This window comes from Colobus angolensis, unplaced genomic scaffold (genome assembly GCF_000951035.1).
Source record: "Colobus angolensis palliatus isolate OR3802 unplaced genomic scaffold, Cang.pa_1.0 Scaffold92, whole genome shotgun sequence".
Classification (NCBI taxonomy): Eukaryota; Metazoa; Chordata; class Mammalia; order Primates; family Cercopithecidae; genus Colobus; species Colobus angolensis.
In genome coordinates this window covers 5,763,431-5,790,466 of record NW_012123154.1, presented here as the reverse complement: position 1 = coordinate 5,790,466, position 27,036 = coordinate 5,763,431, and the positions used below count along the sequence as shown (strand labels likewise).

Sequence of the window (27,036 nt, the reverse complement as noted above, 5' to 3'; positions counted from 1 at the left end):
TGAAGGCCTTCCCAGAAGCATCTCTCATTACATGAGATGTTCTTTCTTCACCCACCCCCCCAAGAAAACACACTCTGCTAGCTTAGATTGTGGAAAGTTAAACATCAGGGGAGAGAAAATTGGAATTGTATGTACAATCTATAGATTTATGTACATGATAGCACCTGGCCCTTAATATATGCTTAAAAGTGTTTTTATTGAGTCATCAGGACCTCCTCACAGATCAGAGTGGAAAACATCCAGTATTAGGTGTAAGTCTGTGTTTATGTTTATATTTAAATAAATATATATTTAAATTAATTAAATACAATATTTAACAAATATAATTTACTTGTAAATGTTCCTTAGGTTTCTAACAATTTCCTAAAATCTACTATTCTAAATAATTGAGTGCAAACGCAATCAGTTAAACATTAGGTTAGCTTGTTCTCTCCTGACATCTAGTGTTTCCTATACATTACTGCAAAACACCTCCAGTTTTTCATTTTTAATGTTTACAGGCTTATTATAAAGGACATCACAAAGGACACAGATGAAGAGACACATAGGGCGAGGTGCCAGGGAAGGGGCACGGAGCTTCCATGCCCTCCCTGGGCGCGCCTCCCTACAGGAACCTCCCTGTGTTCAGCTATCCAGAAGCTCTCCAAACTCCATCCTCTGGGGCTTTAAATGGAAGCTTCATGAGGTCAGCATTCCTTCCCCCAGGGTATGCGGTGGGGCCCTCTCTGGAGAACCCCAGTTAATTTTTAACTACTAAAATAAAAATGCTGGCCAAGCGCGCAGTGGCTCACGCCTGTAATTCCAGCACTTTAGGAGACTGAGACAGGGGGATCACTTGAAGTCAGGAATTCAAGACCAGTCTGACCAACATGGTTAAACCCCATCTCTACTAAAAATACAAAAATCAGCCAGCTGTGGTGGTGCGTGCCTGTAATTCCAGCTGCTTGGGAGGCTGAGGCAGAAGAGTCACCTGAATCCCGGAGATGGAGGTTGCAGTGAGCTGAGACTGCACCACTGCACTCCGTCCAGCCTGGGGTGACAGAACGAGACTCTGTTTCAAAAAAAGGAAAGAAAAGAAAATGCTATGTGGAACAAAAATTGTATTTATTTTTGAAATAAATTTGTTTAAACGAAATAAAATCCCAAGCAAACAACAAAGTTGTTTCTGAGGAGTGAAAGACCTTTTTTGCTTAATTATTCCCATAGGAGAAAATTCTTTTAAATATTTTCTTGCAATTCGATAAAAATGGAAAGACCCAGCATGTAGGTAGGGCTGCTTGATTATTGCAATGGAGGGAGGGAAGATGGGGGAAGCGCATGCAGCCCTTCTGCGCGCCAGGCTCCAGGTGCGAGGACTCTCATAGGACCATTTGTGCAATGAGGGATTCGGCCTACTGACAAGGTTTTGAGGATTTCCCTACTCTGCTATGTGGAAATGGAGACACTCAACATCTCCTCATAAAATATCTTGTGCCAGCCCTCAAGATACATGAAGCTGTGGGCCCTCAGAAACATCTGGCTCAAGAGAAATGAGTGCAGGCCCAGCGTATCTACTCCATTTGGGTATTCCACACAGGAAGAGAATTGGAAATGCTGGAGGTAAGAGCTTTGGCAATCGCTCTCCAAAAACCCTTGGAAACTCAAATCAGCTTTGGCTGGGGAAGGGAGCACATTAGCCGTCTCTTCCATCTAGTCCTTCCTGTTTCTGTTCTTTCTTCTTATTCCTTTCCAATCCACACCTGCTCCCTCAGTCACACTTTCTTTCAGCCTCTGCCCTCTCCTGCTGACAGAGGGCTGTGACCTCCCCTCCTCCCCAGGCACCCCACGTCAGGCCGTCTTCCAGGAGTGGCCATCCATCTCTCAGGGCTTTCCAGACTGCTGCCCAGCAACTCCAACAGGCACCTCTAATCAACGACCTCTCCTGCATCCACTAATGTAGGGATGCCAGGCTTCTGAATGGCACTGCTCTCCTCACTTGCCTTCAAGCTGGCCTGTCTTTCCTGCTGGTGGTGGTGGGCAGAGGCAAGGGTGTGGTCAGCTTTGAAAGAGATTCCAATCTTCGAATAAAGTGACCTAGCAAATAAAGTCTTCAAAAAAAAAAAAAAAAAAAACATGATGGGAAAAACGACAAGCTGAACATGAGCAGAAACACACATCTTCTTGCATTTGCGGTGGTCTTCTATGAAGCACAGGAAGAACCTTTGGAAGCCAGTATTCAGGGCAAAAGGAGGGAGGATGCAGCATCATGAGTAACCAGAGTCGGGATGAAGTTGTTCTTGGGAACTGCACAGATAAGCAGTTCTGTATGGTTTCAACACAAATGGGTTGGGAAGAACCCTGGCACCGTGAGCAATAATAGTGTCACTACCTTTTTCTAGTGGTGGGAGACAAAAACTTAGCCAGGCACATTCAACAGTAAAACTCAACAAATAATCATGTTCACAGACAGAAACTAAATCTGCCACATTTCTAGTGAAGTTCTTTGTTAATTAAATGTATTAATGTCTTCCAATTTACATGTGCCATTTGTCCCCACTCCCCAAAGATTATGGCTTAGCTCAGTGTCTGCAGGTGATTGTTCTTCTCTTGTTGCGTGTGAAATCATCCACGATGCCCTCCAACATCACCCCTAATCACGGTTTTCTATTTCCCCTTCTCTTGCAGAAGCTCTGGAAGCCCACAGAGAACAGATGTATAAACACCATTTACCATTCACAGCTCAGCAAACCCTCTCTCTCTTCCTTCCAGCAGCTTGGTTGTCCTCAAGGAGTTCCTAAATTTCATACTTCTGAGGGTTATATGGGATGGTGAAGAGTGGAGGAGAGCAGCACGGATTGAAAAATACATTAAAATTGGCCAGGTGCAGTGGCTCATGCCTGTAATCCCAGCACTTTTGGAGGCCGAGGCTGGTGGATCACCCGAGGTCAGGAGTTTGAGACTAGCCTGGCCAACATGGCGAAACCCCATCTCTACTAAAAATACAAAATTTAGCCGGGTGTGGTGGCGCATGCTTGTAATCCCAGCTACTCAGGACACTGAGGCAGGAGAATCGCTTGAACCCAGGAAGCGGAGGTTGCAGTGAGCTGAGATTGCACCATTGCACTCCAGCCTGGGCAACAAGAGAGAAGCTCCATCTCAAAAAAAGAAAAAAGAAAAAAAAAAAGACACAAAGAAAAGTACATTAAAGTGTGCCAAAATAAATATATGACAGCTTTTAAATTATTTTCCATGGGAAAAAACTTACAAGTAGTGACAATTACTTACTGAGGGCCTACTGGTCTAGACACTGTGAAAGATAAAAACTTCAAGACACAGACTCTGTTTTCAGGATGTGTACACTTGAAATGTGAAGTTAACATAGGGCAGAAAAGGAGATACACACATACACACACATACCTACACCTACACACACACACACACACACACACACACACACACACAAATACTCCTGAGACCCAAAGGAGGGAGACATCACAATGAACAAGTGGTAGGATTTTAAAAGATTCTTTTCTTTTTCAGCAGGGAGGACGGGGTGGGCAGGTAGGGGATGGTATTTATTTCCAAAGCAAATCAATTAGAAAAAATATTTGTATTTCAGTAAATTTATTTTTTCCAATCTTCAGATATAAGGCTTTTCCATGAAAACACTCTGATTATTTATGTCTCACTAATTATCAAATATTATATAAATAGTCCTATACTGAATGAAGAATCAGAGCCAGTCACATTATAGAAAAGAATCTGTGAATTCCTAATCTTGCCATGAGTAGCAAGTTATTCTAACAGTTTAATCATGGAATTATTCAAATTTGCTCTGTCAACAAATTGAAGACTTTCAATCAAATATATAACATTGCTGAAATGAAGAAATATTTCCAGTATAAACAGGACTGAACTGATAAATCAGTGCTTTCTCCTCTTCAGATTCTGATTGAAAATGATGGTTGTTTTTCCTAGCTGGAAGAAAAAAAAGTTAATTTTTAAAAATATTAGATGACAAAAGCTTCAAGAGACTATTTTATAACATTTCTTCCTGCAATCAGCATTATTAAGTGGGAAAATATCAACAAGAAGAGAAATGCGACTGCTCTGCCTATAGAGCAGCCATCTTTTTTTTTTTCTTTACTTCTCTAATAAACTTGTTTTCAAGGAGGAGGAGGAGGAAGAGGAGGAGAAGGGGGAGGGGGAGGGGGAAGAAGGAGGAGGAGGAGGAGGAGTAAGAGGAGGGAGGGAGGGAGGGAAATGCTTTACAACACTTCCCCAAATAAAGCAGTGCCCGATTTATGGCACAGTCGCCCACAGACACAGCAGCTGTGCTGCATTCGCCCTGCAGCATATCCCATGCGGTGCTCACTCACTCTGCAACCCATTCAAATACTTACCAAGTGGCTACGTGTACACAAGACTTGATACACAGCCTGGGGATGGAAATATAAACAGAACAGGTCCTAACACTCAAGAAGTTCAGCCTCGTAACCACACAGAATCATATAAAAATGTTTTTATGGCGTATCATCACTGGATGCTACGAGAGGAAAAAGGATGGAGAAACTGGCGAAGCTGAGGCAGATGGAGAAGTGAGACATTTTCACGGGTAAGGTAGAATTATGAAAACCCAGGAGGCACAGTGAGAAGTCTGGCATGATGGAAGCTGGAATGTGAGAAGGTGAGAGCTCCTAAAGCTCCCAAAGTCAAAGTAAATACAGGCTCTTACGGCATTATTAGAAAGAATAATGTTGGAAGATAAAGACCACATAGACCAAATGCCACGTGACTACTATTGCAGCAAATGCGGCACTGCCACTGCTGCCCTCATTCACTCCACGCACACATGAAAACGTTCCTTTGGACTAATACTGTATATGGGATACTTTTTTTTTTAATTTGGAGTTTTTGTCATTAAACCATCCACTCAGCTTTGCATAATTCTAAAGCACAGTAAACTCAGTAGGAAGTACTTAACTTCCCAGCAAGGGCAGGAGAGTTGATAAAAACTTAGGACAAGCTTGGAGATGGAATGACAACAAAGTTCACTGAAGTCTTTAAATGGCTATACCTCACTAAAGTGATCTCTATCCTTTACAAGTTGTTTCTGTACCTCTGTCTTACAGTCTCACTTAACATCATTGATAGGTTCTTGTACTACTTTTAAGCAAAACAATGTATAACAAAACCATTTTCCATCAATGTTATAATGAAACGGCTTCAAAGTAAACAATGTTGTTCAAGGACCTGCTATACACAGTTCTGCTTAAATCATAGGACTTATTGTACCTAAAATACTCAACTAAGAAATGAGCATTTACAACCAAATTCTTGGTTTACCACAAACATAACACAGCACGAACATGTCTATGTTTTCATCACCAAAAAGCAGGCAGAGTTTATCTGCTTTCTCTACTATGCCAACGCCTACAGACAGGTAGCCTTAAAATCACAAACTGGTGGTATATATTCAATTTCTATCACTGTCTTGGAAAAGTAACACCTAATTCTCAGAGACTGTTATAATTAAAGCATTATTCTAAAAAATGGAGAGTAATGGGGAAGAATCTAAATGAAAAGTATCCTAGAAGAAAGAGCTCGGCATGGTAGTGTGCACCTGTAATCCCAGCAACTCAGGATGCTGAGGCAGGAGGATCCCCTGAGCCCAGGAGTTCAAGGCTGCAATAAGCTATGATCACATCACTGCATTTCAGCCTGGGCAACAGAGCAAGATCCTGTCAAAACAAAACAAAACAAAACAAAACAGAAACAACAAAGAAAAAGAAAGAAAGAAAGAAAAAACTCTCAACATTCTTCATGCTGTTGTTCAAGAACTCTGCCCACTGAAGCACGTGTGATACTGTTAATTGAAGTAACTGTCCTGGTTTTATTAGAATACCTAATATCTCAATTTCAGGGCTTTCACATTACTTAACATTTGTATTATTCAGTAAAGTTAAACCTATAGAACTTCCAAAACATTTATAGAGCCAAAAGGTAGGTAAAAGTTCAGATGAGGGCAATTTTCTTCAAAACTACCCCAAAATGACAAAATTATATGCCCTCATGTTACCTTCATTAACAAAAAACTCTGCTAAATAAAATGCAGTTTTCACAGCATTAGGTGCATGGGAAATGCCATCCAAATTCTTCCACTCATAAGGTGCTTTCTCTGGATGCCACTGGACACCATATATTGGATATTTATATCCTGTAAGAAGAACACAAATTAGTAAGTACTAAGAATGGTTTAAGATGTTACTTATAATGAAATTGGTTTATGTCTTATGTAAAACATGTTATAACTCACAATAGCAGACAAGGTAAAATTGTACATATTCTCTCAGACACAAAATAATTTCCATTCACACTCAATGTGAAAATTCCCAGTAATGTATTTCACTGATTAGCAAACCTTTTACAATTTATACAGCGATTTGCTTTTCGAGATATTCACAGCAAAGTAGAAGCTGAGATGAGGAATGCATCCCCGCCCAAAAGTCAGATGCACATTTTATTGGTGATACAAGCTTCTTCCACAGTGGGTCTCTTTCTCCCCCGTCTCATAGCATGCTTTCCTGTCCTCTCATAATGACTTATTCATATGAGAATGAAGTATGGCAGCACTTCTGGTGTCCTTTCCCACAAGCCAGTTTGTCCCAGCCTAAACTGTGTGTCTCTCTCTCTCAGTCTGTGGAATGACTGATGACTTTGTGGTATACATTTTTAAAATATTTTTTAGAAGTTTAAAAGCAGACATAAAACAAGAAGGGACACAGAGCTATTGACAATCGTCGAAGCTAACTTAGACAGACACCCAGGGTTCATATTACTCTCTCTACTTTTACATAAGCATGAACAATTCCACAATTCAAAAAAATGTGAATATGTATAATAGTTACCTTCAGAAAAATACACATATTCATCTCTTTTTCAGATGTGCCTTTCCTCATTTTGATTTGAAAAAAATAAAAATCTCCCCTCTATTATTTTTTGCTTTGGAATTGTAACCATGACCACCATCAGAAAGTACTTGGAGGAATGAAGACAATTAATGAAAGAAGAGATATCTAGGGGGAAGAGCACTGTCCATTCTCATCCCAGTAAGCTTTCTGACTAGAGAGCAGGCCCAGAAGGGAAACATTTTATCCCAGCTTTGTGGATATTCACGAGAGGAAACACCCGCCTCATGCAATTCCAGGCACTCAGCTCCCTGCCTCCCCCACTTCCGTGTGACACTATCATTTCTTCCTCTCTATTCTGGGACTAGCTGTGAAGCTACCGGCAAGAGGCCCACAGGCTGGGGGACTAGCAAATTAACTGTGATGTACAGTTAACTGAAAAGCAGATCTTCTAGTAAATTTTCCAATGCATGAAGCACTATTGAGGACCAAAAATGTCTTAAATCATAAAAAGGATTTACATCCAATAGAATCAGAGACAGAAAGAGAAAGAGAGACATACATAACATATATATAAGAAGTCTTCAAAAAGCTCATGGAAAATGTGTACTATGAAAAAAATTATGCAAGGGTTTCAACATTTTTTTTGCACCAAAATAAACTTGAAGTAACTTGTATGAACAGGATCGAGTGTGAGGCACTAAGAAGGATAAGACATCAGTTTTAAAAGAACCCCTGTAACAGCAATATGAATTTTCCTAAAATTGAAGACAGAAAAAATAGCAAATTTATGGTGAAGCTTGGATGAAAGAATGGTGAAATCACTAACGCTTTATGAAAAATTTATGGGGATAATGCCCCAAAGAAGCCAGCAGTTTCCCAATGGATAACTCATTTTAAGACGGAATGAAACAATGTTGAAGCCCTCCAGGCAGACTATTCACATCAATTTGCCAGGAAAATATGTATCTTGTTCGTGTCTTAATTGAAGAAGATGGACAATAAACAGCAGAATAGCCAATACCACAGACATCTCAATTGGGAGAGCTTACACAACCCTGACTGAAAAACCAGAGTTGAGCAAACTTTCCACTCGATGGGTGCCAAAACCACTGCACACAGATCAGCTGCACACAAGAGGAGAGCTTTCAATGGACATTTTTAATAAGCGGGATCAAGACCCTAGAGCATTACTTTGAAGAACTGCCACTGCAGATAAAACATGGCTTTACCAGTATGAACCTGAAAACAATCAAAGCAATGGCTACCAAGAGATGGAAGTGGTCCAGTCAAAGCCAAAGTGAACTGGTCAAGGGCAAAGGTCATAATGTTTTTTTGGATGCTCCAAGGCATTTTGCTTGTTGATTTTCTGGAGAACCAAAGAACAGTAACATTTGCTTTTTATGTGTTTTCAGAAAGTCAGCCAAAGCTTTAGCAGAAAAACACCCAAGAAAGCTTCTCCAGAGTCCTTCTCCAGCATGACATTGTTCCTGCTCATTCCTTTCATCCAACAAGGGCTACTTAGTGAGCATTTTGATGACAAACCATTAGGACCTTATGGTCCTGATTTGGCTCCTTCTGACTTATTCTTGTTTCCTAACCTTAAAAAGTCTTTAAAGGGCACTCATTTCCATTAAGAATGTAAAAAAGACTGCATTTGACATGGTGCAATTCACAGGACCCTCAGTTCTTTAGGGATAAACTAAAAGGCTGGTATCATCATAGGCAAAAATGTCTTAAACTTGATAGAGCTTGAGAAACAAAGTTTATAGTTTTTATTTTTATATTTTAATTCAAATTTTCCCATAAACTTTTTGAAGTCACCGACATTCAGTAACGAGTGAGATTTATTCTTCTTTAGTAAACTGCATTACTAAAAGACCAGTGCAGTTTCCTGAAAATGAGGAATCATACCCTGCCTCACTGATTTAGACAAAAGTATCAAGAGTGGAAAGAAAATATGCAAATAATAAAGCATCTCAAGTGTTCTTATTTTGGAGGTGGGAGAAAATTTTCAAATGAGCCTGGTATGGCATAGTCAAAAGCAGAACCAACATGGAACCTGATTCCCTAACTTCTAACCCAATATTCTGTCATTTAAATAAGTAGGCATTCATTCAACATCTATGAGGTTTACATAAAGCACTGGAAACACAAAGGAGAATAAGATACAGTTCCTGATCTCAAAGAGCTCTTCATCTAGAGGGATAGAACAAGAGCAAATACGTGCTCTTAGGAAACATTCCCACATAGCACAAAGCACCAAGGTGATGGAGAAGAGGAATGATGGTAGAGAAGGCCTCTACAGATGACAAGTGGCCTGGGTTTTTCAAGATGGCTAAGAGTTCATCAGGAGAAACCAATAGGGGAAAGCAGGAGCTTTTCAGAGAAGAGGAAAGCACATGAGAAGGTGCGCAGAGCCAAGAAGCATGGCTCTGTGGAAGGGCTGTGTGTAGCAAGGTCATGCAGGGTACAAGCTGGAGGTGAAGGCAGAGAGAGGGCGTGGAGGAAGTGAACTCATAAATCTAGACTTCATCCTCTAATGCAGAGGAGCCACTGAGGAGTTTTGTTCAGGCAATACTATCAGACTGGTACTTCAGCAGACCACGAGTGGGTGGCTGGAAGAAGATGGGTTTGTGGAAGCCTTAGGAGGCTGCTGCTGCAGCAATCCAAGTAGCAGGTGGTTAATGCTGATGTAGTGAGGTCTGCCGGATTGGGAGGAGGAAACATGACTAATACTTCCAAAGCCCTTCTACTGTCCTTCCCACCCCTTCAGCCCAGTGAGAAGGACTCTCATAAGTATTCATCACCGCATCCTTGCCTTAGATTTACCACCAAACAATACATTTTCTTTTTTGCCAAATTTTAATCATCATATAAATGAAAATATACAGCATGTATTCCCTTGGGACTTGTTTCAACTCAAAATTGTCTTCATGATTCATTCAGTGGTACACACCAGTGTGCTCACTGATTTTAATAGCTATGTAGTATTACCTATCCTTTGCACTATTGGACTTTTGAGTTGTTTCCCATTTTTTTGCTGGTATATGAAATTATTTAATTAAGGTATTTTTTAAGCAATGAATAAAACTGTCAGGTAACAAAACTGGAAAATGTTTGATTTTACTAAGAAATGCAAAATGTTTTCCAATCATAAGTGCATGAGAGCACCTGCTGTGTCACGTCCTGGGTAATACTAGTTATCAGCAGGCTTCTTAATTTTGCCAATCTGATGGGTATAAAATGATTTTTACTTTGGTTTCCATTTGCATTCCCTGATCATGAATTAATTCCCTGTAATTACACTGAGCAACTTATCTCACCAAGCCATAAGTGGACAGGACAAGTTTCTCTTACATGGTATCTATTCAAATATCATATCCTTTTTTTTCTCTTTTTTTTTTGAGGCAGAGTCTTACTCTGTCGCCCAGGCTGGAGTGCAGTGGTGCAATCTCAGCTTATTGAAACCTCCGCCCGCTAGGTTCAAGCAATTCTCTTGCCTCAGCTTCCCAAGTAGCTGGGATTACAAGCGTATGCCACCACGCCTGGCTAATTTTTGTATTTTTAGTAGAGACGCGGTTTCACCAGGTTGGTCACGCTGGTCTCAAACTCCTGACCTCAAGCGATCTGCCCGCCTTGGTTTCTGAAAGTTCTAGGATTACAGGCGTGAGCTACCATGCCCAGCCCTCATATCCATTTTTCATAAGTTACCTTTTCTTCTTAAATCATAGTTTTACTTTATGTAAGGTAGATGCATAACTTTTGTCAGTTATATGCATTACAAATACCTCCCCTTTTTTTCTTCTCTGTGTACTTTGTTTTCTTTTATGAACACAACTTCTTCATTTGATTGAATTCATCAATCTTTTCCTTTATGGTTTGTTTATATTTTGTCTTCAAAACTCCTTCCCTTAAACAAGATCATAAAGACATTCTCCTTTATTTTTTCTAATACTTTATTGTAGTGTGCCTTTCTCCTTAGGTCTTTTATCCACCTGAATTTTTTTTTTTTTTTAAACACAGAAAAAAGAGTCTGTCTCTATCCTACTTTTTCCCATTCCTTCTAGAGTTCTGGTTAGGTATGTAAGAAATCACTTTACCCTCCAGATTCCCACCTTTCTTCTGACACATTTGGCATTTACATTTACATGTCTGGCTATGTTGGATTCTGAATGTTTCCTTCACATCTCTTCAATTCTAGTTCATTAATTTCTCCTCAACTATGTCTAACCTTCTGATTAACATGTCTACTGAGGGTTTTATTTCAATTATAATTTCTTCTCTTTTTTTTTGAAACAGTCTTGCTCTGTCATCCAGGCTGGAGTGCAGTGGCACAATCTCGACTCACTGCAACCTCCAAGTAGCTGGGACTACAGGCACGTGCCACCATGCCCAGGTTTTTTGTTTTTTTTTTTGGTTTTTTTTTTTTGTATTTTTAGTAGAGATGGGGTTTCACCACGTTGGCCAGGCTGGTCTTGAATTTCTGACCTCAGGAGATCCGCCTCGGCCTCCCAAAGTGCTGGGATTACAGGCGTGAGCCACCACACCTAGCCTCAATTATAATTTCTAATAGCTGAATTTGGTTATTTTCAAATATGATTGTTTCATGCCTATATTTGCAAGCATTCTTATTTCTTTCTTTAAAACTTAAAATATATTATACTTTATCTCATAATACTAATATCTAACATTTATGCAGGTCTGCTTCCACCTCTGTTATCTCTGCTAGTTCTCATTCACAGTACTTTGCTTGCTTGTACATTAGTAGTATTTTGACTGTGAAGTGTTCATTTTCCTTCAAATTTCATATATGGAAATTCCTTGAAGCCTGGGATGAACCTCTGGTCCTCTCAAAATAATTATTTACATTTGCTTCAGCCTCACATGTGAGGGCATTACCAGTCTGAGACAACCTTGAACAAAATTACTTACTTAAGATTTGTCCAACTTCCCAGTTAGTATAATGGCTGGCCACACTAGGAGAACAGCCCATCATTATAAACATTCAAGACTTTATTCACTGCCCCCCACCCCACTGCCTTAGCCCCAGGGCTCAGGATGGGCAATTCTCCTTGCCATTCTGTAGGGGTGATTCCAGCTGTATTTTGAGTTCAGCCTTACATTGCAGGTATAGCCTTCCAGGTCTTGCTCCATGTAGAGGGTCCTGACTGTCTCAAGTTCTCCTGATTCAATAATAACACTGGTTTAAACATTCCACTCAACTCTTAAAATTTTGAACCTGAGTATCTTTATGTCTTTGCCAATTGATCAGCATATTTACTAGGTTTTTCCATTATCACCCACATTTAGTTTGTTGTTGGCTGGAGGAAAGTCTATCTAGGTATTTCATCTGCAATACTGCCAGAAACAGAAGTCACTTTCTTCATTTCTTTCTTCATCTCCACCTCCTTTATTCTTTTACCTTTCTTCTTCACCACCCCATTCAGGAAAATACCCAGGAAAACTGCAATTAATTTGAAACATGGACAAAACATATCTCCTGTCTCCCAAAATGCCTAACATCCATCTTCAGGCCCCAAAGTAACATGATTTTAAGATATACAAAATCAAAATTCAAAAATATAAAATAAATTAAATAAAGTGTACATGCTATAGTGATATACCTTCCATTGTTGAAATAAACTCAATCTCGCCATCTGTATTTGTAGTTAAGACATTGAAAAACTTCTTTAACTTTTCATTCATCGTAAAATTCTATAATACGAAAATAAAACAAAATGATTACTTCTGTAGTTATTCTAAACATATTAATTTCATTGTGTAATTAGTGTGATACCTTCATGGAGAGGCTCCACTTATGGAAATTGGCAGTCAGAGGTTCTACTGCTAACGACAGCAACAATTCAGTAGGAAAATTCTGGAACATTCTGCTGTGTAATTGACCTGAAATAATTTAAGTGCAAGAGAAATAATTTAAACACACAAAAAATAAAATCCACTGAAATCACTTATCTGCACCCAAAGCGAAGCCATTATGAAGACATAATCAAGATGACTAAATGATAAGCAAAACACATCATTTCCATAGAAGTATTCCAATCAAGTTACAAAATGTGTTTATATGCTCCAGATATAAGTAATTTTCTTCTAGAATTTTAACATGAATAAGTAAAATTCTTCTGATATAGTATTGGCAAGCTATAGAACAGGCAGGGAATCTTAACTAGATTTCCACAGACTATTCTGAAAAACAGTTAAAACTTTCCATGGGTGTACGTATCTGCCCAGGAAAGGATCCAAAACTTTCAACATATTTTCAGAGGTATCTGGGACAAACAAATAAAAATACAAACAACGTAAAAAATAACATGAACCAAGCCAAGAAATTTTGACTCAGTAAACAGATCAAAAAGCAATATATCTTAGTGGTCAACCCTGAAGGTACTGCACAGACTCAAACACCAACAAATAGATTTTGAAAAAAAGACTGACGTTTTCAAGGCGATAGTGCCAGCTGTTGCAAACCAGGCCCCTTATTCTTGCTAGAGACTTCCATGAAAATCGCAGCACCTTGAAACATTACTTTTCTGTATAAACTGGGTTCTGGCAACAGAACCAAAGTACTCTGACCAAAACAGTACTTCCCACTGGGTTTTTGCAATTATTAAGTGAGACAATGGAAGAAAGAGCTTTCAAAAGCATAAAGCATTCTATAAGTTTTAAGTATGACTGCTACTTTCCTTGCAAAATTCTCAAGAGAACAGAAATAGCTGGTGGCTTCAATTCTAAGCATTCAGAGATCAAGTAACCAACAATAATCATTATCTACTTATACAGAGTGCTATCATTAAGAATCTTTCTGGTCTTCATCCTGGGTTCCTGACAGGAAGCTTCTAAAACCCTTGGAATTCCTGGAGTGATAAAAGTATTTTTGTTATGCTAATGTGGTAATTCAAGGTGGGTCCCCCAATTATTTCAGGATGAAGACTAATCATTCGAAAAACTAACTTCATGATCAGCAAGTTGAAACTTCGAGCCAGCCCAATCAATCTCCAAGTATGAAAGAGGGGCTGCAGATTTGAGTTCAGTCACATAGGCAATGATTCAATCAATTATTTCATAGTAACATTCCAGTAAAAACTCTAGACACCAAAATTCACTGGAGTTCCTGGTTACTGAGTAAACATAGCGCTTCCCAGTGGATCCTCTAATCCCAGCACTTTGGGAGGCCAAGGTGGGCAGATCACCTGAGGTCAGAAGTTTGAGACCAGCCTGGCCAACATGGTGAAACCTTGTCTCTACTAAAAACACAAAATTCAGCCAGGTGTGGTGGGGCGCCTGTAGTCCCAGCTACTCAGGACTCTAAGGCAGGAGAATCCCTTGAACCCTGGAGGTGGAGGTTGTAGTGAGCTGAGATTGCGTCACTGCACTCCAGAGTGACACAGAGATTCTGTCTAAAAAAAAAAAAAAGAAAAAAAGAAAAAAAAAATCTTACTTAATTCTCATAAAAAAAAAACCCTAAGCGTTAGACCTTTTGCAAATGAGGACACTGAACCTCAGAGGTAAAAATGATTCCTCAAGGTCAAAGTGAGAAAGCTAGGACTCAAAATCAGATCCCATTTCAGAGTTCTTCATCACACACAGTCCTGATATCACTAGAAGCAATGAGTTATTAAAATTCACAATTCCTTAAGTCATCCTCATAAATAAGTACAAGGATGGGCATTCACATCTTCAACCTGTGTAAATAATTTAAATGCTAATGTTGTAAGCATTTTTTTCTTCAGGGAAAAGGCTAAAAAGAAAATAAAAATAAGTACTTTTACTTTCATATTTGCTACTTACTAATCCTGCCCAGTAAATATTTTTTAAAGGGTTGAAAAGAGTACTCTTACCTCCAGTGAAGTTCAGCGGCATTGCCACGTCAACAGTATTTGTGATAGTTAATAAGAACTCTCCACTAATCAGTAGTGAAAGCTCTTCAAATCCAAGGCATGTGCCCCACACAGGAAAATAGTCTCCATCATGAAAACTCTTCGCAGGTGGAAAAAGAGAAAACTAAATTTATTCAAACTTTTCAAAATAAAAATTAGCCATATCTTTTGTCATTACCAAACAGGCACCTGAGTTACACATGGATTTCTGAAGAATTCTCCAGGATCCATAAGTAGGTTATCACTTAATCTCTCTTCAGACCAAGCTCCCACACAGGCTGGAACACATGAGCTGTGGACACACTGTATATCTTGACCCAAAGACTATAAAAGCCTACAGATTACTGATCTTAGCTATTAAAAGTTTGAAACAAGTATTTCAAAGGCTAAAAACACTTACTTAGGGAAATATTTAAGGGGGGATTGGTAAGATACTAGGGCCAGCAAGATTAATTTAAAAATCACTGTTAATAGTTGAGGAGAGAAACAGTAAGGGTTTGAGCTATGGTACAAAGGCAGTCCCACTGTGACCATTACAAAGGCGAAGTCAGAGGCTCAGAAGCTCTGCTTGATAAATGAACATGGAGTCTACGGTAACTGTGAAGAAAGTTCAAATAGGATTGAATGAGTTGGGAAGAAGAACAGATTTCAAGAAGTGACAATTAATAACAGAGAAACAATGCCACAAAAAAATAAAATAAAATAAATAAGAGGACAGAGAGAGACATCAGAATGTCTACATCACATGAGGACATGGTTCACATTAACAAGCATCAAGAGAGGACCAGTCAGCAGGGCTCTGAAGGGTCTCTGGAAGCCCAGGCTTAGATGAAGCACATGGAAAACACTTTCACTTGGGCGCAGCCAAGAACAGGTGCCTCAAGGTTAAAGGTATGATGAGGCTAAGGGTAATTTTGAAGAGAGCATTACCATCTGCTTAAAACAAGAACTACTCTCACTAAAACTTACAAACCTTACAAAAACGCATCTGGAATAACAAGCAATAGCTGATACTTACCTGTATGGACAAGTTGTAAAATATTTTGGCCACTTTAGCATAATCTGAGCGCCTCAGGTCAACACTTCCTCCAGGGAAAAGGATTCTGAAACAACGTCATATAAATCAAATAGGGTGTATTTTGCCACCCCTGACCCATACACACACAGAAAACAAGCTTTTTATTTTAAAATGACTTTTCTTATTACACATGCAATAAGATCCTTGAAGAAAATTAGAAAAACAAAAAAGAAATTATAAAATATTTACAATCCCAGCCATTCAGAAACTACAGCAGTTAACAACACTTTAGAGAATATTTTCCAAAAACTTCTTCAAAAAGTTTCTTTGATGAAATAGAGTGTGGGAAAATTAAAAGTAAATAAGTAGGGGAGGGGCAAGAGTACACGGAGCTAGATATCAAAGACAGACAAAATTCCAGGTTTAGCCCGGTTTAAAAGAAGGTGATCTGTGATGCCAAATCAATTGCAGGTGGGTAGGACTTAGCTCACAAATAATTTAACTATAAAGAACAAGCTGTTCATAAAAATATATTTAAGCTGGAATTAACTTTCTACAAGAACTTAATTCTTATCACCCTGAGTCTCTTCAGAAATACGCACGGTATTAGAACATTTTTTTCAAGAAACATAAGTACGAGTCTACAAAAAGTCTAAGAAAAGAAGGCAATCAAAAATATTTGATATTATGTTACACACTTATAAAGGTGAAATATAGAAAACTATTTTACCATGTTTTTATACCAACTTTTAAAATTAAACTTTTAAATTTAAAATTTATAGCAAGGTCTTGAAAGAACCAAGGATATTCAAAAGAGATAAGAAAAATGGTATTAAACATATTAAAATGTTGAAAATATTTAAATACAAGTTTGAGATATGTGAAATATCACTTGTGAGACTGTTGTTATTCAAGAAATATATTCTGTTTCTTCCATGAGCTAGACTCAGGACTTGCCTAGAGAGACAAACATGAGTGGTTTTGCTGTTAGAAAGATCACAGTCTGGTAGAAAACATACAAGCATCTGTGTGGGAGAATATCTACCACAAACCCAAGCAGAAAATCCCACAATTAAAAGTGGCTTAGGGAAGACTCATTAGCGTTCTCTCTTTCCATTAACTCAGTATTTTTTAATTTTTATGTTTTGCATCCCAGGTCTCCAGCTTACAGACATTAACTTAGTATTTAAAAAGCTGCCTCTGATCAAATATGGTATGTCTAACCCCAAAGTCCTTTCATGCAGCAAAATCTGACTGTCCCTCCTATATGACAAACTCCTTAAGGCATGGCTCTGTCTTTTCACCTCTGTTATTCCCCCTGCAAAATACTATGGGGTCCAATGCATAATAGTGACTCAATAAAGGTGTTTTTGAAGTCACATTAGAATACAGCTCATTTTCTGGTGACACTCCGAGATATAAACAATGCCCCCAATTTAACCCACTTTGGAGTGCAGCTTTCAGTGACTACATGAGAGAGAAAAGGGGCCTACAGGAGCAAGAATTAGTGGCAATGCAGAAAACAAGTGAGGAAGATAGAAAATGGACTCATTTTGGTGGTTTGCATGAAGACATACTGAGCAAATGGACAGGCTAGCCTCCAAAAGTATGTATTACTGTCTACACTGCTACTTGATTTCAGATTCCTCTCCAAACAGGAATGCAACTGGGGAGAGGGTGGGAAGAAAATGAAGTGATTCAAAAGGTCTGTTTTTGAGGTTCTACTATTACATTGTAGCCTAGACTTAATGATCTTTGTCCATGCCAAAGTACCTTGCACACAGCACATACTGGGCATTGTAAATGTTTTACTAAATTGAAATGATTTTAGAGTAAATGTTTACTGAACCAAACTGAACTGAAGGCAAATAATTTTCTAAACAAGGCTTTTTTTTTTTTTAATTATTATACTTTAAGTTCTAGGGTACATGTGCACAACGTGCAGGTTTGCTAAATATGTATACTTGTGCCATGTTGGTGTGCTGCACCCATCAACTCGTCAGCACCCATCAACTCGTCATTTACATCAGGTATAACTCCCAATGCAATCCCTCCCCTCTCCCCGCTGTCCTCTCCCCATAATAGGCCCCGGTGTGTGATGTTCCCCTTCCCGAGTCCAAGTGATCTCATTGTTCAGTTCCCACCTATGAGTGAGAACATGCGGTGTTTGTAAACATGGCTTTTTAAAAAGAAACAATAAATTAACATGGTTTTAGAAGTAAAAATAATAAAGCTCTCTTTAAAAAACGTTTTACAGTAAAATACTTCCTCCCACCCTATTCCCAATCAGAAATGACTGCCATTAAAATCTGCTGTGTTGATTTGTAGAAATATGCATATCTCTTCACCCTGACTTTTAACAAAAAGCAAACGGGGGGTGTATGCTATACACACCATCACATGCCTTGCCTTTTTCACATGGGGGACAATGGTGATCCAAGTCAGCATCTACAGATAGCCTCATTTTTTAATTCCTGCATAGTATTCTATTAAATGTACATAGTCTGTTTTATTTCACCAATTCTCACCTGATGGACTACTGGGTGACAGTCAGACAATACTACTAATACAATGCATATATTTGAGTCTAAGTCTTCATGCAAGGTGGGATATATTTATAAAATAAAATTCCTTCTCAAGTTCCCAGGTCAAAGGGTGTATGTACTTCTAATTTCAATAGGTATTGCAACATTATCCCAAAATAGACTACATGATTTACAATTTCCTCTAATAAAGTATGAGCATGCCTGTTTCCTCACAGGCCCTATAGCGTATAAGCAAATTTTCTGATTTCTGCCAACTTGGTAATTAAATGTTTTTGATTGCTGTAATTAGCCTTCTTTCCTAAAATTAAGAGTAATGGTGAACATTTTTTTTTCATATGATTAGAAGTCTTGTTCTGTGAGCTAACATATCTTTTGTGGTGAAACCAGAGGAGAGAACAGTTTTTTCCAATATACCTGAAAAAAAAAAAAAAATCAACATCCTCAGACTTTGGACTTACAACCTCCAAATGCAAGCAGTATGCCACGCCATTCAAGGTAGCTTCAAACATTTAAGACAAGCATTAAAAGAACAAAGATTAAGTCACACGTTTAAAAAAATTATGTGTGTCTACTATGTAACAATTATACATTTCCTAACCTGCCTCTTCCTCTTTTGAAGAACTTTTGCATCTCCCAAGAAAATATATCCTATAAAAGAACTCAGAAAACTAATACTATACCACTCTAAGTTACAAAGAGACATGTATAATATTTGTATGATTTCTTTTACAAAAGCAGACATATATGTAGACCACTCATATACCACATCAAACCAGTGCTGCCAACTTACCCATTAATAGATTTGAAAAGTATTTCATAGTCTTTCTCTGTAAGATCCAGCCTGAAAACAATAAAAACAGTTATTGTTATATTTGTGAAACTTACAAGTAAACCTCTAAATGAAGTCACCACATTACTTTTAAAAAGCCAAATAAAAACTAATTTTTAATTACTAGACAATATTATCTACTTTCCTAGAGGCATTTTTGCAAACCACTTGAAAGCCACATAATTCTATCCTTGTTTTGCTAATAAGACAAGTAAATATGCTTTTCTGTGATCTAACGTAATTTAATATTGTGAAGTATGTTTTAGTATGCAAAACATTAAAGACTGTGAGATTTAGGCACCAGTAATTTCTCTACTAACCAAAAACTACAAAAAGAAATGTAAGAATAGTCAGTAGTTTTATGTAAAGACTCCTTTAAGTAAGTTTATTTATCATGCCTATTTAACTACAGGCAGCTCTGGCAGATGAAAAAATATATAAATAAATGCCAAGTCTCTGCTTCACCCTACCTCAACAAACTAGCTGCAAGAGTCTAGGGACTACTCTGCATTTCAAAGTCAGGATGGTTCAGATCTAGTCTGAATTGAGAGACTACAGAGAGATGACTGTAGAACAGCCTAACTGCCCAGGTAATTACTCTGAAAGACCCTTGATCAAACACCCCTTAAGGGCCTCCTAACAATTGCCATATTATCGGTGACTTTATTCCCTTTCTCCAGAAAAAAAAAGATGGGATTAATCTGTGACATACGGCGACAACATTTACTAAGTCACAGTAAGATATCTGCTCTCCCAAAAGTTCAATAAAATGCAACAGTAAGGGAAGAGAGCACCAAGTCAGTGAAATCCTTGCAAGAACTCTCCCACATTTAGCAGCCTTCGGTTTCTGCGAGAGAGTAAATGGTACCTGTCCTCTCAACCTGCCCTAAAGGAAGCAGACTTATGACTAGACGTCAACTAGTCCATTTCTGCCCTCAAAGAAGTTTTAGGGGGAGGTAAGATCCCTCACACCGATTATTAACTAGACACCTGTGATATCCAGAACACAGGCTGTGTTTTGCCAGCAAACAACTTCGGGATCTACTCTCAAGTCCAAACAAGCTTTGCAAGTCCAGGTCTGTCTTTCACAAGTTCATAGTAATCTCTTCCTGGCAGAGAGCCACAAAGCAATGAGTGACACCAGAATGGTGCTTACCATGGTCTTAAGTGGAGAAAATACTGACAGGTAGCCCTGCCTTGGGAAATGACAGGGAGGTGAAATATGAATCTACATGTACCCAGTATTCTGCCAATCTAATCTCCCCAGATTGTGGCAATAAAAAGGAACCAACCAGTCAGGACCCAGAATTCTCCCCATGGATATTTAAACCAGAATGGGCAACCACTACCATCAGGGACCAAAATGGATTTAGATCACACAGCTGCACTCCAAGAACTCCTGCCAGTTAGCAGTGCAAGCTAGTTTCAGTCATTTCATTAAGTCTAAATAAATGGTTCCCACACTGTCCATGACTATAGTTTTGGTCCCCACTTATCACTATTAGGAGGCTTGTCACAGGGGAAGGAGTGTGCCATGTCACAACTCTGGTGCCTAGGGGCCCTGGCAGAGAATACAGCTGTAAGTTGCATGTTATCAGACATTTCTTGAAACAAAAGACCCTTTCAACAAGGTATGAGAACAGTTTATTCTCTCCTTAAGTGTAAGGAAATGGCTTAAGCCTGGTGATGATGGCAAATGACACAGTTGTAGCAGCATGAAAAGGATGGCAAAGCACTGTTGCCAATGGGGAGTCTCTGCCCCATTCCCCAATCCAAATAACTGTCTTCAAAAGAACCAAAAATTCAGACTCTTATAAAGTCTGATTTGTGGTCTTTGGGGTTTTTTTGAGAAAGGTCTGGCTCTGTCACCCAGGCTGGAGTGCAGTAGCACCATCTCAGCTCACTGCAACCTCCACCTCCTGGGTTCAAGTGATTTTCCCACCTCAGCCTCCTGAGTAGCTGGGCCCATAGGTGCACACCACCACTCCCGGCTTTTTAAAAATTTTTTTATAAATAGGGGTTTTTCGATGTTGCCCAAGCTGGTCTCAAACTCATGAGCTTAAGTGATCTTCCCACCTCGGCCTCCCAAATTGCTGGGATAATAGACATGAGCCACCGTGCCCAGCCTGATTTGTGTTTTAAAACGCAGTGTGAACAAAATATATTTTTAAACCAAAAGCAGCAGCCCATGGGCTGTTGTATGCTACCTCTGAGGAAGCAGGACATTCTGTTTTCCACTAGTCCCGCACTGGGAATTTATGACAACCTGAGAGCACCAAGCACCTGAGAGAGAAGGTAGCAGGAAGAAGGCAGAAGGAAACCAAAGACAAATGTCTTGCCCCATTTCAGAATGCTTCCCAGGTCTCCCATATCTTCCTTTTCACTTCTAAACCACAGAAGTTGACTCCTAGCATCCAAAATTCAGAAATGAACCTAATATTATCATGATCATTTCAGTCTTGTTCTGCATCAGATAATCATTTGCAGGCTAGTCTGTGAACTTAGCCCTTATGTATTACACTGTTTCTACAGGATCTCATGATTCCAACAATGTATCTTAAACGAACTCTGAGAACTCAAGCTGGAAATTAACCTACATGCTGACAGTCATGTTCTCAGCATCTCTCACAAATACCAATATTCTGCGAAGTCATTCAGTTTCAAAACTCCCATGATTTCAAAACTTCCATCATCCTTATCTATTTTTTCCTCCCTGTGCCCTTTTATTAGTCATCATATATTGGTGATTTTTTTTTAAACACTTTCCTATCATTCCCACACCACCAGTCTAAGCCAAGCCCTCAACACTTCACACCTAGCCTACCGCAACTACCTCTAAACTGGTCTACCTGCCTTAAGGCATTTTGTTTTATTTTTTTAAAGACTATTTTTTACAGTAATTTCAGGTTCACAGCAAAATGAAGGGAAGGTTAAGGATTCCTATACAACCCTTGCCCCAAAACATGCATAGCTTCCTCCATTAACATCTTGGGTGGTACACTGTAACAGTTGATAAAAACACACTGACACATCATAATTGCCCAAATCCTAGTTTACATTCGGGTTCATTCTTGGAATTGTACTGTCTGCAATTATTTGGATGAGCGTGAGAAGGGCTGGTATTAATTCTGCTTTAGATGTTTGGTAGAATTCACCAGTGAAGCCAGCTGGTCTTGGGCTTTTCTGCGTTGAGAGGCTACTGATTACCACTTCAATCTCTTCACCAGTGACAGATTTGTTTCTAGAGCCTCTTCCCCAGCTCTAAAACTCTGAGGTTATATGGGTTTCAAAATGTCATTTGTAAAATTAGATATGCTACTAAAATATGAAAGACTAATATCAAAAGCAAATGGTAATCTTGGTGTAGAAACAGTTAATTTAAATGTAAAAGATCATATGAGAAAACAATTCTTATAAATCTAAACCTAAAGCCATTTTGTGGTACAATTCTCTAAATTGTAATATTGGCTTTATTAGTAGTATTTGAACAGTACTTTTGTTATAATTTTTGATGCGAAATTATTTGCAGAAACAGGCTGTATAGAATAAATAGTGTTTTGTGTGTGAAATCACTCAAAATGGATTAGATGAGGGTGCTGAAAGATTATAAAATACATTAATTTTAGCTGACAAAATATTATAAATACATATAAGAATCTGGTTGTTATCTCTTTCCAAATGAAAAATATGGGAAGAATTCAGTTCTAAATGAAAATATGAGATGAATCATTTTATTCTTATAGGAACATTTTATCACAAAAATAATGTAGTGCCTTTAAAACTGCAATACCTATAATCTACACTGAAGCAATTCTAATGCATTAGTAATTTACAAACTTTTAAAGTAGAGTGTGAAGGTATTTTAAAAGTCATTTTCTAAAAACCTCCTTCATTCCCTAAGTGCTCTCCTATCCTAATATTATAGAATAAAGCTGGTTAAACTGTAGATTTTTTTTTTTTAAGTTTTTTTTCAATGGCGTTTGGGGTAAAACTGGCTTTTGGTTACACGGACGAATTGTATAGTGGTAAAGTCTGAGATTTCAATGCACGAGTCACCTGAGTAATGCACAGTGTACCCAATATGTAATTTTTTATCTCTCACCCCCACAACCACCCTCTCCCACTCTGAGTTTGCATAAATTTTAGATTCTTTTACTCCATTACCTTCATAGTGTCTGTGAGGACCACCTTTTCTGGGGTAAAGGAAACTATCATTTCATTCTTGATGCTAATGCATATGACATACAGTACCTCTAATGACATTACAGGTAACACACAGCTTCCCACATTGAACAATTCAATGAGAGACTCTAAGCAACATGTTTGTGGCAAAAATCAGGTGCAATGTTACTGCATTTAAACAATGTAATCATAAAGAGAAAGCACTAATTTTAGAGATATTAGGCAGTAATTATTTTTTTGAGACGGAGTCTTGCTGTGTTGCTCAAACTTAAGTGCAGTGGTACAATCTCAACTCATTGCAACCTCCACCTCTCTGGTTCAAGCGATTCTCCTTCCTCAGCCTCTCCAGTAGCTGGGATTACAGGTGTGCACCACTGCACCCAGCTAATTGTTGTATTTTTAGTAGAGACAGGGTTTCACCAGGTTGGCTAGACTGGTCTCGAACTCCTGACCTCAGGTAGTCCACCCGCCTCGGCCTCCCGAATTGCTGGGATTACAGGCATGAGGCACCACACCCGGCCATATGCAGCAATTTCTTTACAGAGTAAAATTTAAAAAAACACTGAATCATACCTTACTGGTACAACTCTTGCACCTGCAGACTCCAAATACTTTACATAGGATGCAGCAATATAGTATCTTCCATAGTTTTTCATGACTTTATTACGGCATTTTTGCATTAATATTCCTAATAACAAAAAAAAAAAGTTTAGTTTCAAGCAAATTTCTTCTTGCTCAGAAACTGAAATCTATCACAGCAAAAATATCATATTTTATTATTTCAATTCACAGAATTAAATAGGAAGTTTCTCCTCCAAGTCCACCCACAGGCTGTGGGAAAGAAGCAGGGGAGGCTAATCTTAGTTTCAAGTAGATCTATCTCTCACCACATCAGGGAAGCCAAGTAAGCCCCCAAAGAAGACTTACAGTAGCATATGCAGCCTTCACACAACTGTAGACCTAGAATCCATCTAAAGAATACAGATCCTTAAATCTACAAGGCTGTCGCTCCTTTCCCACACATACTCACAGACACACTGATTCCCTGACAATGAAGCAAAGGAGTGAAAATATCTTCCATCCACACCTCTCCAACATTACTTTAGCCCAAGCTATCAATATCTCTTCTCTCCCCACCGCCCTATAATAGACTCTTAGAAGGTCTTGTTACATCTTTTCTTAAGAAATCCCTCAAGCTCCAAGCAGCTCCCCATGTAGAAGCAAATCGGATCACATCACCATTCCTGTTCCTACAGTCATTCAATATATACTGTAGAATTATACCTCATGCCAGGCAACAAACTAGGTGCTGGGGACGCATGAATATGAGAGAACCAAACAAAAACCCCTACCCTGTGTGTATTAATTCGAATATGTATCAGGGAGGGAGAGAGGCCAAACAATAAACAAGATAAAAAGGCATAATATATAGAGTGGCTGGTTGTAGGCACTAAGGAGAGAAAGAAGGTGGGGAAGGAGATCCCATCTATGGAGGAAAGGACAGTGTCTTCAATATGGTGGCCAGGCAAGTCCTCCTTGAGAAGGTAAAACATGACATTTGAGCCAGGACTCCAGAGAGGTGACAGAGTAAACCATATTCACATATCTGGGAAAAGAGGAATCCAGGAAAAAAGAAAGGCAAGAGAAAAGGCCAGCAGTCAGGAAGGTGCCTGTCACGTTGCAAGGAATCCATATTACTAGAGCCAGGTGAATGAAGGCAGAAAGCTATAGGAAAGGAGATCAGGGAGAGACAGATCAGCAAGCAGGTGTCACCACCTTGTTTGACTACCTCAGTGGGTCCCTAAACTTTAATAAACTCTGTAAGACCCTGTGTGCTCTGCCCCACCCATCTCTCTGGCCTCCTTTTACCAGTGAAACCCAGCCCCAGCACAGTACAGCAACCAGCACACATCAAAACACGTCTGTCGGGTGAGTACCTGTGCCTACTACTATTCAGCACTTCAGCATCTGGAACACTTTCAGTGTCTCTGTAGGCCACCTGATAGGAAGAGCTGTTGTCTGTATTACTCACTTTTGTATTTCCAGCTTCTTACAATTGGCATTCATCAGGTATTCAGGTAACATATCAAACGACCAAATTTGTTCAGTAAGACTTTTTCTCCTTACTGGTAGGTAAAATCATCTTTACTAAGGAATACAAAGTTTGGCTAGGGAACAAAGAACTGGGAATGTCATAGGAAATGGAGTGGTACAGGGTACATGGAGTGAGGTACCACAAAGGTGACATGGGGCATCATGGGAGCACAAGGGTTACCCGAAAGAGAAGTACATCAAAGTGAGTTCCACCAGTATCTCCCCTTCCCCTGGGCCCAGCATACTCACTTTTCCCATCCCTGGGAAAAGAGCTCAAGCTGTTCTCCCTGTCCCTCAAAATGTGACCAAAATTTCACCAATAATTTAAGGCCATCTGTTAACTTTTGCAGCTTCCTTGTCATCTTTTAATCCTTTGCACTTCCTAGAGCAAGACTGTGTACATAGTCGGTACTCAGTTAACGATTCTGTGCTGATCTCAGTGACCAAAAGCAAAGCCCGTTTTTTAAATATTTGACACAGGGCTACCCCTGATTCTAGGAAAGGGAAAACAATCCCCTCTGCTTTTTTTCTCTTCTCTGCACACACAATATGCAACCTGTTACATTAATTACAGCTTGAGTTAGTTCGTGGAGAATCAAATCACCATGTTAAACAGCTATGAAATAAGTTCTAAATATTAGTAAGCAACCCATTTGAAAATTGGGCACTACCTATATGAAAAAACATTCATCTAACTTCTGTTTACAGAATACAGGGATAATCTTCACAGAAAAAAATAGTATGAAAGGCATAATCCTACAGCCAAAATAAAACTAATCTTAATGTCCACACACAAATTTCTCTGGGCAAATTTTAACCCCAGGATGATTTCTCCTAGGTAGTCCTCCTTGGGCCTGTCTCAAATGTGTGTTTCGGTAACACAGACTGATTTTACTATCTCTTTAAAACACAAATATGTTGGAAACGAAAAATTGTGTACTGCATTTTAACGTCAAATAGAACCTACATTAGGATATTAGCCACTGTTGTCCTCTGCTACTGAACACGACAAAATCCAAATTATACCTTAATTTCTTGATTTTATATTACAATGCACTGGTATTTTAAATACGCCCTCAACCCGAGACATTTTGACGAATGTAATGCACACACGTGTAGATGTAAATGAGTACAAAATTCCCAACTATGTGCGAAAAAGAAATGTTTTATTTTAGTATAAAGTCCTAGCTATGTAGGAAAAAAGAAAATCCGCAGGATTCTTCACGGTGCACCCTCCTCCCTCCCATCTTTAAGAGCCATATGGGTCTAAAGGCATGAACGAGGCACCTCAACCAGGTACATTTCAGTATGACCCAAATGGTACCCAGCCCGGGGTCCTCCTTGCACCAAAAGCCAAGCACATATGGGGGTTTTCCCCGGTAGGACGCGCCGGCTGGAGCGCGGCGGCGGGAGGCGCCCAGCGCCGACACCCAGCCCCTCCCCATATGCTGCGGCCCCGCACAGCCTCCTTACCGATGATGGGCTTCTTGGCGGTGTCACCGTGGGGTCTGGACAGCCGGAGGCTCGCCGCCCCGCAGAGTAGCAGGCCCAGCACGCACAGCAGGCGGCCCGGGCTCGCCAT

The 27,036-nt window shown here is 39.2% G+C and overlaps 1 protein-coding gene across 1 annotated transcript; it reads right to left on the bottom strand.

The window, feature by feature from the left end:
* Nucleotides 1-3,586: 3,586 nt before the first annotated feature.
* On the bottom strand, nucleotides 3,587-27,036 carry GGH (gamma-glutamyl hydrolase (conjugase, folylpolygammaglutamyl hydrolase)). Its single transcript, XM_011931936.1, has 9 exons — nucleotides 26,928-27,036; nucleotides 23,934-24,048; nucleotides 19,140-19,190; nucleotides 15,804-15,888; nucleotides 14,747-14,885; nucleotides 12,688-12,794; nucleotides 12,515-12,605; nucleotides 6,059-6,196; nucleotides 3,587-3,957 (listed from the first exon to the last, which is right to left on the bottom strand). Exons 1-9 carry the CDS (start codon nucleotides 27,034-27,036, stop codon nucleotides 3,836-3,838), a joined length of 957 nt encoding a protein of 318 aa, XP_011787326.1. The 3' UTR covers nucleotides 3,587-3,835.

Bases quoted from the DNA above. Each gene is read 5' to 3' on its own strand.
- GGH (XM_011931936.1), bottom strand. From the start codon at position 27,036: ATGGCGAGCCCGGGCCGCCTGCTGTGCGTGCTGGGCCTGCTACTCTGC. The intron at 14,886-15,803 runs GTAAGTATCAGC...CCACCTGCGAAG, and splicing joins TTTACAACTTGTCCATACAG to AGTTTTCATGATGGAGACTA. The intron at 12,606-12,687 runs GTATCACACTAA...TTCGTATTATAG, and splicing joins AGTGGAGCCTCTCCATGAAG to AATTTTACGATGAATGAAAA.